We start from the raw sequence: 18,057 nt of genomic DNA, 5'->3' as shown, positions 1-18,057 counted from the left end.
AAGTCCACTCTAGCACTCAGCATCCGTGGACGCAAGAGCCTGCGCTCAGGTTCTGTGTTCAAAGTCCGTGCGTTCTTTAACCTCTTGAGGTCTTAAGTCTTGCTGCTCTCAGGAACAGGCCCTGGTGACCCCAGGTAGCTGCCAAGGATTTAATGGGTGACCCAAGCTTGCTCTAGCTCTGTGCGTTGGCTTTGGCACTGTAGGTGGTGTGAGGTGGGGGAGGGAGTTGCTCAGCTTGCGTTTTAGTGAGAGCTGTTTCATCTCCTTGTAGCATGGAAATACCCCAATTCCACGTACCTTCAATGCTGCGCCCTGTTGTGGAGTCCCTTCGTTCCTTTGGATTTGTTTTTATTTCTTCTTGAGGAGTCCTATATGTTTGGGTTAGGAGAGGTTAAGCAGCTGATTTTTACTCAGCCATCGTCTTAACCAGCTCTCACATTAGCTTTATATTGTTTGTTTGTTTTTTAAAAACAATTTTTTAAGCCCTTAACTTCTATATTGGCTCATAGGTGGAAGAGTGGTAAGGATGGGCAATGGGGGTCAAGTGACTTGCCCAGGGTCACACAGCTGGAAAGTGTCTGAGGCCGGATTTGAACCTAGGACCTCCAGTCTCTAGCCCTGATTCTCAATCCAGTGAGCTAGCCAGCTGCCCTACCATATTGTTTTGATGGCCACCACTTTATAGTACAGTTTATGATCTGGTTCTGCTAGGCTCCCCTCCTTAACATTTTTTCCAATTAGTTCCCTTGATATTCTTGATCTTTTGTTCTTCCAAATGAAATTTGTTACAATTTTTGTTTAATTCTATGAAAAAGTTAGTTTGATGTAGGTATGGCAGTGAATAAGTAAATTAATTTGGTTAGGATTGTCATTTTTATTATATTAGCTCATTCTACCCATGAGTTTATGTCTTTCCAATTATTTAGATCTAATTTTAATTGTGTAGAAAGTGTTTTGTAGTTGTGTTCATATAATTCCTGTGATTTGTCTTGGCAAATAGATTCTTAGATATTTTATATTGTGTAGGGTTATTTAAAATGGAATTACTCTTTCTAACTTTTATTGCTGAGTTGTGTTGGAGATATATAGAAATGCTGGTGATTTATTTAGGTTTTTTTCATAACCTACAAATTTGCTCAAGTTGTTGATTATTTTCACTAGTTTTTTGGTTGGGTTTCTAGGATTCTTTAAGTAGGCCATCATATATAATCAGCAAAAAGTGAGGGTGTAGTCTTTTCATTGCCTACTTTAATCCCTTCAATTTCTTTTTCTTCTCTAATTGCTAGCATTTCTTGTACAACGTTAAATAATAGAGGAAACCTTTGATTGTTAAATAGCCTCTGTGCATAAATTATCTGTGCATTGTGTCAGGTGCTTTGGTACGTAGAGAAATCATGTATTAATTTAACTTTTCTTCTTGCTTTTCTTCTGCTAGGGATTTCCTGCAGTTTATTATGTTTTTATTTCAATTATGCTGTTCTCTCATCCATTACTTTAGAGATCTTTTCTGCTCTGTAATTACTCTTTATGTGATTGGGCAGAATCAATATCTGGTCTTCTGTGGGATAGAGTGTTTGAAAATTTAACTTTCATCAACAAAAATGTGTTTAAATATATAAGCAAGAACATAAGGGAAGAAAGGAAATGATTAAGACGAACAAGGAAAACCAACAAAATAGAATGTAAATGACTGTACTAGAGCAGCATTGGTGAACATTTTCAAGTTTGTGTGCCCAAAGTGCTACTTCAAGCTGCCTGTGAGCCCCCTTTATTATGCCAGGGAGCAGAGAGAGGAAGTACTCTCTTTGGGTGTCTGGATAGAGGGGTGGGGCATGCAAAAATTTCCTCAGGTGGTGGGAAAAGGGCGAGTGGAGCAGCTCCTCCTGTGCTCGCCTAGCACATGTTCTAATACTTCACCAATGCTGTACTAGAGGGTACAGATTTATCTCTTGTGCTCTTTGTTATATCCAAAATGTGTTAAGCTGTCTTTAACCTAGTAGAAACCGCGTTGTCCTATTTGTTTACGTGATCTCTTTTGAATGAATTATTTTTTAAATAAGTTTCTTATTGTGCCTAATTTATTTTAACATTATCTGACTTTTTATTCTGTACTTAAAACTTCTTTCATGAGATGGAATTTGTAGTTAGAGTAAGACCTAATTAATAGCTCCTTTATTTGAACTCTTAATTTTGGACATGTTCTTTACAATAGAATTAATTATTTAGTCCATGTTGAGCAATATAACCTGATGAATTTTGTGTTATCATCTTTTTGTATTTTTTATTTGTTTCACATAGTTGAGCCTATTGAACTGCTATAACAGATCTCATTTCTCTAATATATTAAATTAAGATTTCTTGATTGAGCCATTTGTCTTACTTTTCAGGAAAAAGCTACCAAAGCATGTAGTCATGTTCGAAATTGCAATTGGACAAAAAATGGTTCTTATCAGAATACTCTCTATAAAGTTTCTGACATGGAGGATGCAGACCAAAATATACGAGCTGGTGCCCAGTTAGTATTTCAGGTAAGTCACTTTACTGGTGAATTTTTCAAATATATTTTCCTTTCCATAAAGGTTTTTTAAAAGCTTTATTGATTGCTGACATAATTGTTCCATTATGGGTAACATTCTCTGTTTTGATTGACTGTAACAAAAACCCTGTGATGGCTTGAGATGAATAAAATTATATGCATCATTTTAAAAATTATTGTTCAGAAAATTAATCCTTTTTGATAATTCTTGAAATTTAAAATTATAGTTTTTTTGTTTTATTTCATCTTAACTAAATGAGAATTTTTGTAACTTTCCTGTTTTAAAACAAATTTGTTTTGGCTTTTTTCTTGGCATATAAACACTATTATATCCATCACTTGTTTTAGTTCTCATTGTATAGATGAAATAAAAAATAGAAGGAATGACTTAACCTATGCTAGTTGTCATATCCAGCAATCATTTGTTAAATGCTTTTCTTTGAAGTTGAGAATATTATAAAGACAAGAATGAAACAGTCCTTGATCAAAGAACTTGCATATACATGGAATAAATATAAAATATGTATAAATTAGTTTAATTAAACAAGGTAATATGTGAGGGCTCTAGAAAGTTTTAATTTTTGTGTTTTGCTGAGAGGAGGGAGGAATCTTTAAAGCAATCATATCAAACTTGATACCCAAGAGGAATCTCAGGATTCCTTGTGGCAGATCTAGGTTCAAGTGCATTCCAGATATTGAGGACAAAGAGAGAAGATGGAATGTCATTGCATTGGTAAAGAAAAGAGTAAAGTCCAATTTGGCTGGATCAAAGAGAGCTGGTAGGGAAATAATGTATTATTAAGTTATTAAGTTAAAGGCCAAGTTGTAGAAGACTAAAATTGAGTAGGGGAGTTACAAGGTCTGATCTGTGCTTAAGGAAAATCTTGCATTTGGAGGATTGATTGGAATGAGGAGATTTGAAGCAGGGAGACTAATTATGAGGCTAATGCAGTCATTTAGGTGAGCAGGAATAATAGCTTGAATTAACGTTGTATCTATTTGAGATGCATCTTCAGGATCTCCTTATTTTTGTACATCTTTAAACTTATACTTAGCCTTGTGATTCTAATGGGCAGTGACTTTAATTTGATTAGTAATATTTCATCCCCTTCCATTTAAATTTTGTTACCAGCATGTTTTGTCATTTTTTATTTGTACATTTTTTTCTTCTAGGTTTTTATAATCAACTCATCAAATATATTTCTTCTTGAACCTGCAAATGAAATTAAAAGTCTTTTGGATGAGCACACAGATATGTGTAAACGTATTCTTAATATTTATCGATTCATGGTTGTGCAAATATCAATGGATAAGAAGACTTGGTAAAAAGTTCCATTATCCTTTGTATGTCTATAGAATTATGTATTGTTTGTGAGAGGAATGAAGCTAGACTTATTTTGAGAATCTCCTTTAATAATATTTGACCACCAAAAAACTATTCACCTCTCTGATTAAATGTTCTGGTCTTCCTGTTTCAGTTTGTAGGTCTTGAGCTAGATTTCGGATGAGAGGCAAGTTATGATGAAATGATTTAATTGAGATTTTTTCATGTCTTTAATCAGTTATATCAAATACCTAATTAACATTAAAAATTTCCCATTTGCATTTTGTTCTTTTTTTGTGTATTGGAATTTTTTAATAGTACTTGGGCAATTAGTAATTTAACCACAAAACAAGAAATTTTAAGTTAAAAAATTTTGTCTTTGTTATCTATTTTAATTTATTTATTATTGAGGTATGTTGTTCTTTTTTGTCATTTAGAAAGATCTCCATTTGTAAATATAATTAATTTTTTAAATCTCCTAAATTCATCCTCTTTCTGTAGGAAAATCTTTTTTTTAACCCTTCCATCTTAGAATCAATACTATATATTGGTTCCAAAGCAGAAGAGTGGTAAAGGCTAGGTAAACAGGGTTAAGTGATTTACTTGCCCAGGTCATACAGCTATAAAGTATCTGAGGCAGGATTTGAACTTAAATCTTCCTGACTTTAAGCTCAGAACTAGATCTACCATACTACCAATCTGCTTCTATAACACCATTCTTGATATCAAATATATTCAATTTGAAATGTTAAGTATTAAGCAAAAATAAGTATTAATAAGTAAGAAAGGTTAATATTTCATTTTTTTTTCTTTTAAGGGAACAGATGCTACTTGTATTGCTCAGAGTCACAGAGTCTGTTCTGAAAATGCCATCACAAGTTTTTCTGCAATACCAAGGAAGAAAAAATATGACACTAGCAGGTCGACTTGCAGGACCTCTTTTTCAGGCAATAAAAATTTTTTTTCTTAACTTTAGCTTAAGCTTTTTGATTAGTTTCAACTCAGTAGTATTTTAGAATCACTTGAGAAATTTTTAATGTATAAAAAGAGATCAGAAATGAAATTGTAGCTTAAACAACAAAAAACTTATTCTCCTCATGATCTATTAAACTATAGCTTATTATATATACAATTATATATAATTTATAAGTATATAGATGGAATATTACATTATGAATGCAGGTGTTCATCATTTTAATTATAGTAACTTCATGACATTTGCGAATTATTGAAAAAGTAATATAAGATTGTAACATTTTTACCATTTTGTTTTAATGTTTTGCAAAATTATAAGGAAATACTTTTTCTTAAAAGTATCTCCACTTCAGATAATCACCTTGAAGATTCTTGCTTTCTGTTGAAAGAAGGGGTTGAGGAAAAAATATTGATAATAGATTTATGTTTTAGATACAAGACTGACCAGTATATAAACTGAGTCCCTTCATGTTGTCCAGCATTTCTCTAACACAGGACTTTTTAAAGAAAAATAGGAATCTTGAGGGGAAAAAATAGTTTGGGATTAACATTCTTCTCCATCTATTCTATTCAGTGAAACAGTAGTCACTGAATATAGGCTACTCCTGGAGAATTATCCTTATAAGACCATTTTACATTTTGACCTCTCCTTTCAAGGGCTTTCTGAGAATAATCAAATGATCAAAAAATTCCTTCAGAATAGGGGGGGAATGGTGTTGTTCTTATGTGGATTATATTTAATCCTTTCTTGGGATGTAGAAGGCAATAATCCTAACTGTACAATAGGTATTTTCTGTTCTAAATTTACATTCAATTCATTTTCCAGGTCTTAGTTTTTATTCTTTTTATATACTTTCCTAGAGAAAACAATAAAAAACTTTTAACTTTATGCTATTACTAAAAAATTCATTGAATCTTAGTATTTAATTTGTAGTGTAAATTGTTGTTTAGTCATGCTAGAATTATAAATTATGAAATACTTTTTTTACATATTTATTTTCAGTAGAAGATAGCCACCTAAAATCCAGCTATTGTAAGATGCTACGATTATCATACATTGAATGCAAATCTTCCTAATTAGAATGATTGTGCCAAGTAAAAATTTTCTACAGATAGATCTTCCTGTTCCAGCTCTTCTTAATAACTACTGACTTTAACTTTGATTTCATCTGGAACAAAAATCTTACTACCAAACTGTTTTTGAATATATCTTTTAAACTTGGGCAGAATATATACTCAAGTCCTTCTTTAAGTGATTTTAAATCCTTTGAATTAAAACATCCTTCCATAATTAGTGTATTTTAAATGCTTTATCATAATATATGTTCAGTAGTAGCTTACAAATAATCCATTGTTCATAGAGAGTTTTACAACTTTTCTTTCATATTTGATTTTTTTAGTATAGTGCATACTTATTAAATATGTAAAAGCATAAACTTTTTTTCAACCCTTACCTTCCATCTTAAAATCAATACTAAGTATTGGTTCCAAGGCAGAAGAGTAGTAAGAGTTAGGCAGTTGGAGTTAAGTGACTTGCTCAGGGTCACACAACTAAGAAGTGGTTGAGGCCACAGTTTGAACCCAAGACCTCCTGTCTCTAGGCCTGGCTCACAATTTATTGAACCACTAAAAGTTTAAACTTAAAGGAAGATAATGCAGATGTGAATGTGCATATTATGAAAGTGTAACTCATTAGACATTTGTGAACATTTTTAGTTCTTCATAAATTTGAAATTGAAATTTTTATGGAGAATATTTAATTGCCTTTTAAACAATGTAATTGTTCTTCATGTTTGTAAATGTTTGAATGAAAGGTAAAATCTCCATCAAAGAAATTCCACTTCAGTATATGCTGTTGGTTGTGGTAAAATAGGAAATAACTTTGTTATTGAAAATATTCATAATAGGCATTTTACTCATAAAACACCTACTAGTCATATCCTCACTGTTCCTATAACTTCTACAAATGATGACCATATAAGAAGTAATCAAAATTTTCTTGTTTTTAGATAAATAGATGATGACTGAAAATTCTAAAGTCACAGGCCCCCCCAGTAATACTGAATTGTTGTTTTTGACTTTTTTTTTAGACTCTTATAGTAGCCTGGATCAAAGCAAATCTAAATGTGTATATTTCCCGAGAGCTTTGGGATGACTTGCTGTCTGTATTGTCATCACTCACATTTTGGGAAGAGTTGGCCACTGAGTGGTCATTGACTATGGAGACACTAACTAAAGTATTAGCTAGAAATTTATATAGCTTGGACCTAAGTGATTTACCACTGGATAAACTAAGTGAACAGAAACAGAAGAAGCACAAAGGCAAAGGTAAGAAAGATAGGTATTGAGTAGGAAAAACAGACTCTTCCTCAAAACTGTTTGTCTTTTTACTAGCAGGATTTGAAGGCTGTACTTTTTTAAAAAAAAAAATACCTATCAGCTACTCAACACTTTGTTTAAAACAAAGAAAAGCAAAACCTGAGATAACATGAAATAAGTATGGTAGTGTTAATTAATTGAACATTTTTTTAAAATTTAAGTCAAAATCCTATCCAAAATATGGGAGATTTCATTACTAATTTTTTTTTTGCTTTTTAATTGGCTATGCTGGATATAGTAAGAATGGTATTCCCTTTCATTTCAGTTTCCTCATCTATAAAATGAGTGAGTTAAACTAGATATCCTTTAAAATCACTTCCAACTCTTAAGATTACTTTTATTAATATTTCATAATCTTGATCATTGTTATTACTATAAGCATTGTATAACCAATTCCCTCTTAGGACTGAAAAAGGATAATTTACTAATGCATAAAATTTCTTTTCTAATGCATTGAATTTATTGTTTACTTAATTTTAAAAGAAATGAACACTTAAATAAAAATACTAAGGGAACAATTCCCAAGGCTGTCAACTGACTATGGTCGGTTTTAGAGATATATTTCCCTACTTTATAAAATTAAGTAACTAAATTTCTTTTCCTAGGACTTTGATTTCCTTAGAAACCATTATCTCAATGCAATGATAGTTGTATTCTCTTTCTCTTTCTGGCATGTTAGATAAATATAGAAATAAAATTGTGATTTTTTTTCCCCCTCCTTCCATTTCACACTTCCTTCTAATAAGAGAGGGCAGTATAATCTTCATTGATGGAAGGAATACCTATACTAAACAAATTTCTTATTGTTAAAGAATTGCTTTTTGGTGGGTAAGAGTGTAGCATAAAGAAACCTTATAGTGACAAGTATATGGCATTTTACTCTGCAACATAACATGTGATCAACTTTCTATTTAACTGAGGCACATGAAATTTGGACATTTGTTTTTTTTAATTGATGATAAATTGAGAGATTTGAAAATATGTTTCTAGGAGTTGGGCATGAGTTCCAAAAACCATCTCTTGAAAAGTCCTTTTCCAGAGGATGGAGCCGTGATCAACCTGGACAAGCCCCAATGAGACAACGAAGTGCAACCACTACTGGATCTCCAGGAACTGAAAAGGCAAGAAGTATAGTTCGACAGAAAACAGTTGGTATGTATTTCATAGAAAAAAATATTGTAGAACATGCTTAATGGATGGTCTTGGGTATTTCAAGTTGAAGTTTAAATAGTTTTTGCTTATTGTGTATAAAGAATCTTTCAGCACTACTCTATGTAAATAAACTTTTTGTTTATCAGTTGATTTTGATGGTAAATAATAGCAGCAGCAATATTTTTCCACTTGTTTAAACAGAATACTTGTCATGTGGATGGTCTTTTCTGTTAGGTTCAGTGATTTTTGAAAATTTCTTTCCATTAAAAATATCCTTAATTTTAATATAGCTGTATTATAGAATTCTGAATTATAAAATTGAAACAGTTGAAACCATTGCTTTTTAAAGAATCTGAAGTTTCCAATAAAAGTAATATTTATGTTGGTAGATAGTTATATAAGTTGTGGAAATGTAATATTGAAACTTATTGGTAAAACATGATAATTATCCCTCCACCCGTAAAAAATAATATATACACTACATTCAAGAAGCTATATGCTGTTCCCAGAAACTCCCACTAAGGGATTGTCTTCCCTTCCTACTAGTCAGACCTAAAAAAAAAATGATATCCATCTTTAGAGACTATACCAGTTTCAATAAGCAAGGGAACCATTCTTTTGATCTGAGAAATTAAGGGAAGCAATAATGTAGGGACAATCTTGGGCAAAGCTACTGTCAACTCACTAGTCACCATTTTTTTCAGTAATGAAAAGAGTAGGAATTAGGAGTTGAGAAACCTTGGTTTAGTTAGAAGATTCAAAAAGATGTTAGGAAAGAATGTAGGTAAATTTAAATGTGCATATAATAGCTAAAGTGTGAGAGGTTTTTCTTATTCTGTATTATTCTCTAAATGGACTTCTTTAGCCTAATTTCTTAATAATTTTTATTGCTCTATCAAAACATCCCAGTATATTTTATGGTAGTAGTTATTTTCACTTTTCAAAAATAACCTTTATTAAAACATTTAAACTTCAGTGTGGTGATTGCCTCAAACTCATATGAAACTGATAAAACTTTCCTCCTATTTTTTTATAGATATTATATTTCTTCTTGGCAGGTAAACAACCCTATAAAAGAATTAAAAATTAAAAATGTTAAGAAAGGAGCCAATATAAATTTGTCTGTCAAATGATGAAAATTCTAAGTCTTCTGAGGAAACTATATTATTGTAATTTTAAGTTAAAAGTCAGATTTCTTATTTCATTTGCTTATTATGTATGTTGTCATTTACATTTGTTGTGAAACTTCAAAATATCAAAACCTCAATGAACTCATTCATATAGTATATAATTTGAGACAACTGCTGTTTGCTCTATTAATGTAATTAAAATTTGTATTGGGTCACTGCTTAATTTAAAACATTTTTCTGAGTCATGTCATTTGAATTACTAAGATTAGAATAGAAATTTAGCTTAAAGAAAGGACTTCATTTCTTATATGTATAATCTCATCCTCATTTATACTGTATCATTCTTTTCTTCTAAGTTGACTTCAAAATTTTTTCATAATTTCTCTTATGCCTGGAATATTGAAATGTTAAGAAAAACGTTTTTAAAAATTATGATTCCATAACATTTGTTTGGCCAGTTAAAGTTAGTTTTTAGACTTAACAATATGTATTATTTTCATTGTAATTTTCTACTGAAATAGGCTAGGATATTTATTAAAGTAACAAACAACTAAAATATCTTACAATTTATTTTTGATGCAAAAACCTAGGAGGTAAAGGCTTTTTTTGGAGATTTTCAGTCTTGTAATTCAAGCTATTGACTTTGTGCTCATTTTCTATCCTTCATCTGTTCTTCTCTTTAATATTTCTATTATTAAGCTATGACTGCAATAGATTTGTATTCCTAAGACAGTTTGAACTTAAGTTCATAGATCTAGACATAGAAGGACCATTAGAATCATGATATCTGACATTAGATATAGCATTCTGCTGTACTACAGTGCCTCTTTAGAAACATAGATAACCTGACTTTGTAAAAAAAAAAAAAAGAATTTAATGAATAAAAGACTTAAGTCTACCATTGAGACAGTATGCTTGCATTCTAGTTAAATGAGTACCTGTACCATGCTACATTTAGCAACTTAATATATCCATGTTCTCATAAATTGGATTATTTTCTTCATTAGTACAAGTTACAATCTATCTGTTCCTCTTTATTCTGTTGATTACTGTCTATGACCTTCCATTAATCTTTCATAGAGTATGGATTCATGTTTTCATGGAAGCCTTCCACTGAGTTTTTGTATTGTTTTTCTCTATCCCATATCTTTGCTGCAGCATTGGCTTACCTCCTTTTCTGGTATCTGATTATGTGACACTTCTTGTGCATAAGCCATCCTTGATAATACTACAGCCCATTTTACACTCCTATATATATATTAACTGAAATTTTAATTTTTTCCGAGATTTTAATGTTGAATATACATGCTAAAATGATGTTTTGGGCAAAGGGAACAGCTTCATATGAAAAAGTTCCATGTAATTTCCCAAATGCTATTTCGCTCATTCTCCCCACTTCTGTTCAGTTTGGGGAATTGCTCATCTTCATTGTGTGCCCAGGATACCTATCTATCTATGTATATGTTATCTATCTATAGCTATCTGTCAATTTGTCCATCTATATGCATATATGTGTATATATACATATATCCATAAGATTTACCTACCTAAAACTCATTGTATTTCATAATTTTGGCATATATCCTTTTGACTTATATGGGCTGGTACTTTTTTCTTGCTTAGTTATAACTTTTACATATGTCTCATTGAGACATTCTTTAATGTTCTTTTATTCAGTGCCACCAACATAATGCTATCTCAAAATAGCTTTTAGAAAGAACCTCATCATCTATAAAATTTATCTTTTCCATTTGAACTCTATAGTACATCCTCAATGATAGAGTCTTACAGAAATGTCTTCCTATTTAATATCGTTCACAAAAGGATAATTGATTATGTGTTCTTTTTACCTCTCAGTGAATTTGTATGACACTGAAAAGAGCTTCAAAAGTAACTTGCCTTTTTCCTTTACCTAGTTTCATCAAGGAAATTAACAAGGAATACATAAACCATTTTCATAAAGATTTCTTAGAAAGCAGGAATATTCTATGGTAGTTACTCATGTCCTTTTGGTCATCGTGTTTTTACAGTATCAACTGTTTTTGAGTATTATTCATATTTTCTTATATAGTATACATGTAGAACCAAATGTGGTGGTTCCTCCATCATTGATGTAAGAGAATAAATCACTGTAGAAATTCCGATACATGCTTTATTTCATATTTTTATTATCCTTTTTCCAGGTTAATTTATAAATATTCTTAAAATGATATAGCTTACTTGAGTCTCAGTCAAATCTCTATAGATTTATTTTTCTCCTTTGCTGCTTTTTGCCATTTTTTGTGTATTCTTCCACTATAATTTTTGCAAATGAGCTTACTTTTGAAATGAAATAACTTTGATTGTTATGATTCTCTTTGTTAAGGAAATCAGGGGTATATATAGTCTTAAGATATATTCTGGGCTCTCTTGAATAGAGTCTTTGTAGTGATTTATTCTGCATCTGTTAAAAAAAAAGTAAAAAACTGGTGGTAATCAGTCATTATGTTTACTTATATCTATTTCCAATTTTTCAGATTCTAGAGTTTATGTAGATAGTCAGATTAGATTTGTTATAATTATACAAAATGACTTCTCTTTATCCTTTCTTCTGATTTGGTATTAATTTTGACCTGAAATGGCAAAATGATGCCCAAATCAATAACCAGTATTTTTGTGTTCATCTAACACCTTTGGAGTTTTTTCAAGGAAATATTCATAGTACATTATTCAGTTATGGGTCTTCCAGGTAACCTACAAACTTTTGACCTCTTTTGTTTCTTAATGCTAAATGTTTTTTTCAACATTTGTTGTTGTCTATTATGTCTAATTTCATGCAGAGGCCACCAAGTACAAAGAGTATATGCTGACTTGTTTGGATGGTCTGGTCTTCATCTTTGTAGAATTTTCCTACTGCTGGGAATTAGATAACATGCCCTAGAGGAATTCATTCTCTTACCCCAAGAAACTCCAGCTCTGGCACTTCCATTATCTTGAATAGTGGTTGCCTTAGTCTCCCATGACATCTAGGCCTGGCCTTTGCATTAATTAAATCCCTGACCATTTTCTCATGTTTTAGTATTTACCTTGCCACTATGCATGTACATTTCTTTTATCCCTCTCCTTGAATAGAGTGAAAACTCTTTGATGTCAGGGACCATCTTAGTTTTTATCTTAGTAGCCCCAGTAAAAGCTTAGTGTTTGGCATGTAGTAAGTGCTCAGTATGTGCTTTTTTCATTCATTCACTCTTTCATCTTTTATAATAGATGGTGGTACATAAATTTACAGCTCTTCCTGGTGTTCCCCTTACTTAAGCTTCTTGTAAAATAATCAAATAAGCAGTCTGATTAATCTTGTTTTTTTGATGACCTTGGGAATACAACAAAATCTACTTTTTCCACATAAAACCAGTATGCCATCGTTTTGTTTAGCTGTAAAAATGAAAAATCTTCATGTTTTATTAATAGAAAAACTATCAATACAATTATAAAATTTAGAACCAGCAGGGAAATTATCTAGCTAGGTAGGCTACCCTTTTCATTTTATAGATGATGAAACTGAGGCCAAGAGAGTAGAAGTGACTTGCCCAAGTACATATAGAAAATAAAGCAGAGCTATGGGTACAAGTATTAACTCCAAATCCATTGTCTTTGTAGTCTATTCCAGTGATTGGCAGTTGGATAAGGATCTCACATATGAAAATAGTATAATGCTTGTAGGTTAATGCAATGGTTTCCAATTTTTTTGACTTTACATCCCAATTAGTAAAAGATTTTTGAGTATCACTCCTATATATTTTGTATATATATACAGCATGTATATATATATATATACACACACACATATATATGTACACTTCTTTATATTTTGTATATATGTACACTGTGCTAACAATTATATACCTTATGAAACCTATACAATTTTAAAGGAGATTAAGATGAAATTATATGTTATCCTAGAATTGGTAGGGAACAACAGAGTTTATTGATTAGGTAAATGATATAGTCAGAAATGTGCCTACAGAAAATCACTGAGGCAGCTTTGTGGAGAAAGAAGTGGAGACTGGTGAGTCTTCAATTGATGCGACCAATTAAAAGGCTACTGTAGTAGTCCAATCTAGAGGTTACAGACTAGTGTGGTAGCTCTATTAGTGAAGTAAAAAGGAATAATGCCAGAGTTGTCAAAGGTTTAAAATAAACCCAACTTGGCAACTGTTTAGCTATAGAGAATGAATGAAAAAGTGAACATTAGAGGTGCCTCTGAAATTGTAAAGCTGGATAACAGGTGCCTTTGATAAAAATGAAGTTTGTTGGAAAGATAATGTAATTAAATCTATGGTGAAGATCATAACCATCTATGCCTATTTATGCCTCACCATATCCACTTTAAAACAGGAGAGGCAGCACACTTATTCTGTAATGTCTCATATCCATATCCATGTAGTGATGTTGGGATAGAGGTGTAACCATGTTGGAGTTAAGGAAATTTTGCTTATGCAACTGCTTTTGTAGATGCCTGGGTTTTGTTTACATTATAAATGACCCGAAGGGCTTATACCCAGAGCAGAATGGGAAAAGTTCAAAACTTGCATGTCCACCAAGTCCACAAGTGATCTAGTAGTGTGTGGGGGGGTGGGGTGCTGAGAGATGATAATACATAGAGATTTTTTGGTATGGGATTTTTGGTAGATTATTGTAAACTTACTTTGATTGGTTACCCCTTCAGATCATGCCATTTCCCACCCAGAATTTGAAGTACTCCCCCACACTCACTTTGGAGATCATTGATTGATGAACTGTGACTTGTACCACTTTTCTACCATCATTGTAGAAATGGAAGGCATACAAGATTGAGAACCATTATGTAGTTTATGTTTCATAGCCTGCCATTACCAAAGAATTTTATCATTCAAGGGTCAGCCTGCTGGTATTTAGCCTTTCTAAATCAACTCATATTGATTTTTAGTCATAAGACACTATTTGGTACTTAGACTTTTCCAAATTGGTAGACTTTTTGTTGTTTCAGTCATGTATGACTCTTTCTAACCCCACATGGGTTTGATTTCTTTTTTAACCTTTACCTTCCATCTTAGAATCAATACTATGTAGGCAGAATAGTGGGCTAGGCTGTGGGGGTTAAGTGACTTGCCCAGGGTCACACAGCTAGGACGTATCTAAGACCAGATTTCAACCGTGGACTACCTATCTCTAAGCCTGGCTCTCAATCCACTGAGCCACCTCACTGTTCCCATGGGTTTTTGGGTGGATTGGCAAATAGATTTTCTAGTCTGGGTTTTGCCATTTCTTCTCCATCATTATATATGAGAAATTGAGACAAACAATGTATGACTTGCCCAGAGTTATACAGCTAGTAAGTGTCTGAGGCCAGATTTGAATTCAGGAAGATGAGTCTTCCTCACTTTTAGGCCCAACACTGCACCACTTGGTAGACTTAACAAAACTTGAACTCCACTGGCATAACCTTTGCTAGCCATGAATCAGTTCTATACCACGATGAGATATCAGAGTAGAACTTTTATAGAAATGTACATATGATGACTCAGTTTATAGCTACTCATTTTAATTAGTAAATATTAACATAAAGAAAACTTTAGGAATTTTTAAAAAATTGTACTTGTCTCTGAATCTTTGTTTTACTGAGCAGAATTTAGATTCTGTCTATTCAATATTGTAAGCAAATAGCTTTGACATTTGATTCTTTATTAAGTGTATAGTATTTTCATTAAATGAATAAATTCGTCCTCATTTCTTTCCAGATTAAATTCAACTACAAAAAATTTAAGTTTAAAAAAACGTTTAAACCCAACATGATTGCTTTATCTTCAAGTGTCCCAGTTATTATAAATGAATAAAACAAATTTCCATTTATAATTCCTACAAAATATAAATAGAAAGTTATTTTTCAAGGGGAAGTACTAATAACAGTAGGTAAGACCAGGAAAGATCTTTTTAAAAGATGGTATTTGAGCTGAGTTTTGGAATTAACCAGGAAAGTCAAGAGGTAGAGGTAAGGAAGGAGAACCTGGGTTACAGTGAATGAAAAGGCACGCACTTGGATTGCCTAGTTTCCAGAGACTGAATATCCTAGAATATCTGGAAGGGATTCAAGTTTAAGAAGACCAGAAAAGTATAAAGAGACCAGATAAGTAAAAAGCTTTTTTTTTTTTTAACATTTATTAATAATCATTTTTAACATGGTTACATGATTCATGCTCTTACTTTCCCCTTCACCCCCCGCACTCCCCCCAGCCATGGCCGACACACGTTTCCACTGGTTTTGTCATGTGTCCTTGATCAAGACCTATTTCCAAATTGTTGGTGGTTGCATTGGTGTGGTAATTTCGAGTCCACATCCCCAATCATGTCCACCCTGACCCGTGCGTTCAAGCAGTTGCTTTTCTTATATGTTTCCTCTCCTGCAGTCCTTCCTCTGAATGTGGGTAGCATCTTTACCATAAATCCCTCAGAGCTGTCCTGGGTCATTGTATTGCTGCTGGTACAGAGGTCCATTACATTCGATTTTACCACAGTATATCAGTCTCTGTGTACAGTGTTCTTCTGGCTCTGCTCCTTTCACTCTGCATCAGTTCTTGGAGGTCTCTCCAGTTCACCTGGAACTTCTCCAGTTTGTTATTCCTTTTAGCACAATAGTATTCCATCACCAGCATATACCACAATTTGTTCAGCCATTCCCTAATTGAAGGACATACCCTCCTTTTCGAGTTTGTTGCCACCACAAAAAGCGCAGCTATAAATATTTTCGTACAAGTCTGTTTATCTATGATCTCTTTGGGGTACAAACCCAACAATGGTATGGCTGGATCAAAGGACAGGCATTCTTTTATAGCCGTTTGAGCATGATTCCAAATTGCCAGCCAGAATGGCTGGATCAGTTCACAACTCCACCAGCAATGCATTAATGTCCCAATTTTGCCACATCTCCTCCAACATTCATTACTCTCCCCTTCTTTGATTTTAGCCAATCTGCTAGGTGTGAGGTGATACCTCAGAGTTGTTTTGATTTGCATTTCTCTAATTATTAGAGATTTGGAACACTTTCTCATGTACTTATTGATACTTTTGATTTCTTTACCTGAAAATTGCCTATTCATGTCTCTTGCCCATTTATCAATTGGGGAATGGCTTGATTTTTTTATACAATTGCTTTAACTCTTTGTATATTTGAGTAATTAGACCCCTGTCAGAGTTTTTCGTTATAAAGATTTTTTCCCAATTTGTTGTTTCCCTCCTGCTTTTGACTACATTGTTTTTGTTTGTACAAAAGCTTTTTAGTTTAATATAATCAAAACCATTTAATTTACATTTTGTAATTTTCTCTAACTCTTGCTTGGTTTTAAAGTCTTTCCTTTCCCAGAGATCTGACAAGTATACTATTCTGTTTTCACTTAACTTATTTATAGTTTCCCTCTATATTCAAGTCGTTCACCCATTCTGAATTTATCTTGGTGTAGGGTGTGAGATGTTGATCTAAACCTAATCTCTCCCATATTGTTTTCCAAATTTCCCAGCAGTTTTTGTCAAATAGTGGATTCATGTCCCAAAAGTTGGGCTCTTTGGGTTTATCATACACTGTCTTGCTGATGTCATTTACCCCAAGTCTATTCCATTGATCCTCCTCTCTGTCTCTTAGCCAGTACCACACTGTTTTGACGACTGCTGCTTTATAGTATAGTTTAATATCTGGTACTGCTAGGCCCCCTTCCTTCACATTTTTTTTTATTATTTCCCTTGATATTCTTGATCTTTTGTTATTCCAAATGAAATTTGTTATATTTTTTTCTAATTCAGTAAAGAAGTTTTTTTGGTAGCTTGATAGGTATGGCGCTAAATAGGTAAATTAATTTGGGTAGAATTGTCATTTTTATTATGTTAGCTCGACCTACCCATGAGCAATCAATGGCTTTCCAATTGTTTAGATCCAGTTTTATTTGTTTGGAAAGTGTTTTGTAGTTGTTTCCATATAATTGCTGTGTTTGTTTTGGTAGATAGATTCCTAAGTATTTTATATTGTCTAGGGTGATTTTAAATGGTGTTTCTTTTTCTACCTCTTGCTGCTCTAGTGTGTTGGAAATGTATAGAAATGCTGATGATTTATGTGCATTTATTTTGTATCCTGCAACTTTCCTAAAGTTGTTGATTATTTCTACCAGCTTCTTAGTTGATTCTCTAGGATTTTTTAAGTATACCATCATATCATCTGCAAAAAGTGATAACTTAGTCTCCTCCTTGCCTATTTTGATACCTTCAATTTCTTTTTCTTCTCTAATTGCAACTGCTAGTGTTTCTAGTACTATGTTGAATAATAGAGGTGATAATGGGCATCCTTGTTTTACTCCTGATCTTATTGGGAAGGCTTCTAATTTATCCCCATTGCATATGATGTTTGTTGATGGTTTTAGGTATATACTGTTTATTATTTTTAGGAAAGGTCCTTCTATTCCTATACTTTTCAGTGTTTTCAATAGGAATGGATGCTGTATTTTGTCAAAGGCTTTTTCAGCATCTGTTGAGATGATCATGTGATTTTTGTTTGTTAGACT

The 18,057-nt window shown here is 32.5% G+C and overlaps 1 protein-coding gene across 5 annotated transcripts in view; it reads left to right on the top strand.

Annotated features, from left to right (window-relative positions):
* Positions 1–18,057, top strand: part of RALGAPA1 (Ral GTPase activating protein catalytic subunit alpha 1) — a 314,150-nt gene that overhangs the window by 93,564 nt on the left and 202,529 nt on the right. For all 5 annotated transcript variants that reach the window (XM_044664768.1, XM_044664769.1, XM_044664766.1 and 2 more), the window contains exons 12-16: positions 2,388–2,528; positions 3,710–3,858; positions 4,678–4,807; positions 6,926–7,163; positions 8,205–8,366. In XM_044664768.1, coding sequence (XP_044520703.1) covers positions 2,388–2,528; positions 3,710–3,858; positions 4,678–4,807; positions 6,926–7,163; positions 8,205–8,366 — 820 coding nt within the window. The remainder of the gene's footprint in view (positions 1–2,387; positions 2,529–3,709; positions 3,859–4,677; positions 4,808–6,925; positions 7,164–8,204; positions 8,367–18,057) is intronic.

The sequence above is a fragment of the Gracilinanus agilis genome, chromosome 2 (genome assembly GCF_016433145.1).
Source record: "Gracilinanus agilis isolate LMUSP501 chromosome 2, AgileGrace, whole genome shotgun sequence".
NCBI classification, from domain to species: Eukaryota; Metazoa; Chordata; class Mammalia; order Didelphimorphia; family Didelphidae; genus Gracilinanus; species Gracilinanus agilis.
The sequence above is the reverse complement of the archived record's forward strand: the minus strand, read 5'-3'. Positions and strand labels throughout refer to the sequence as shown.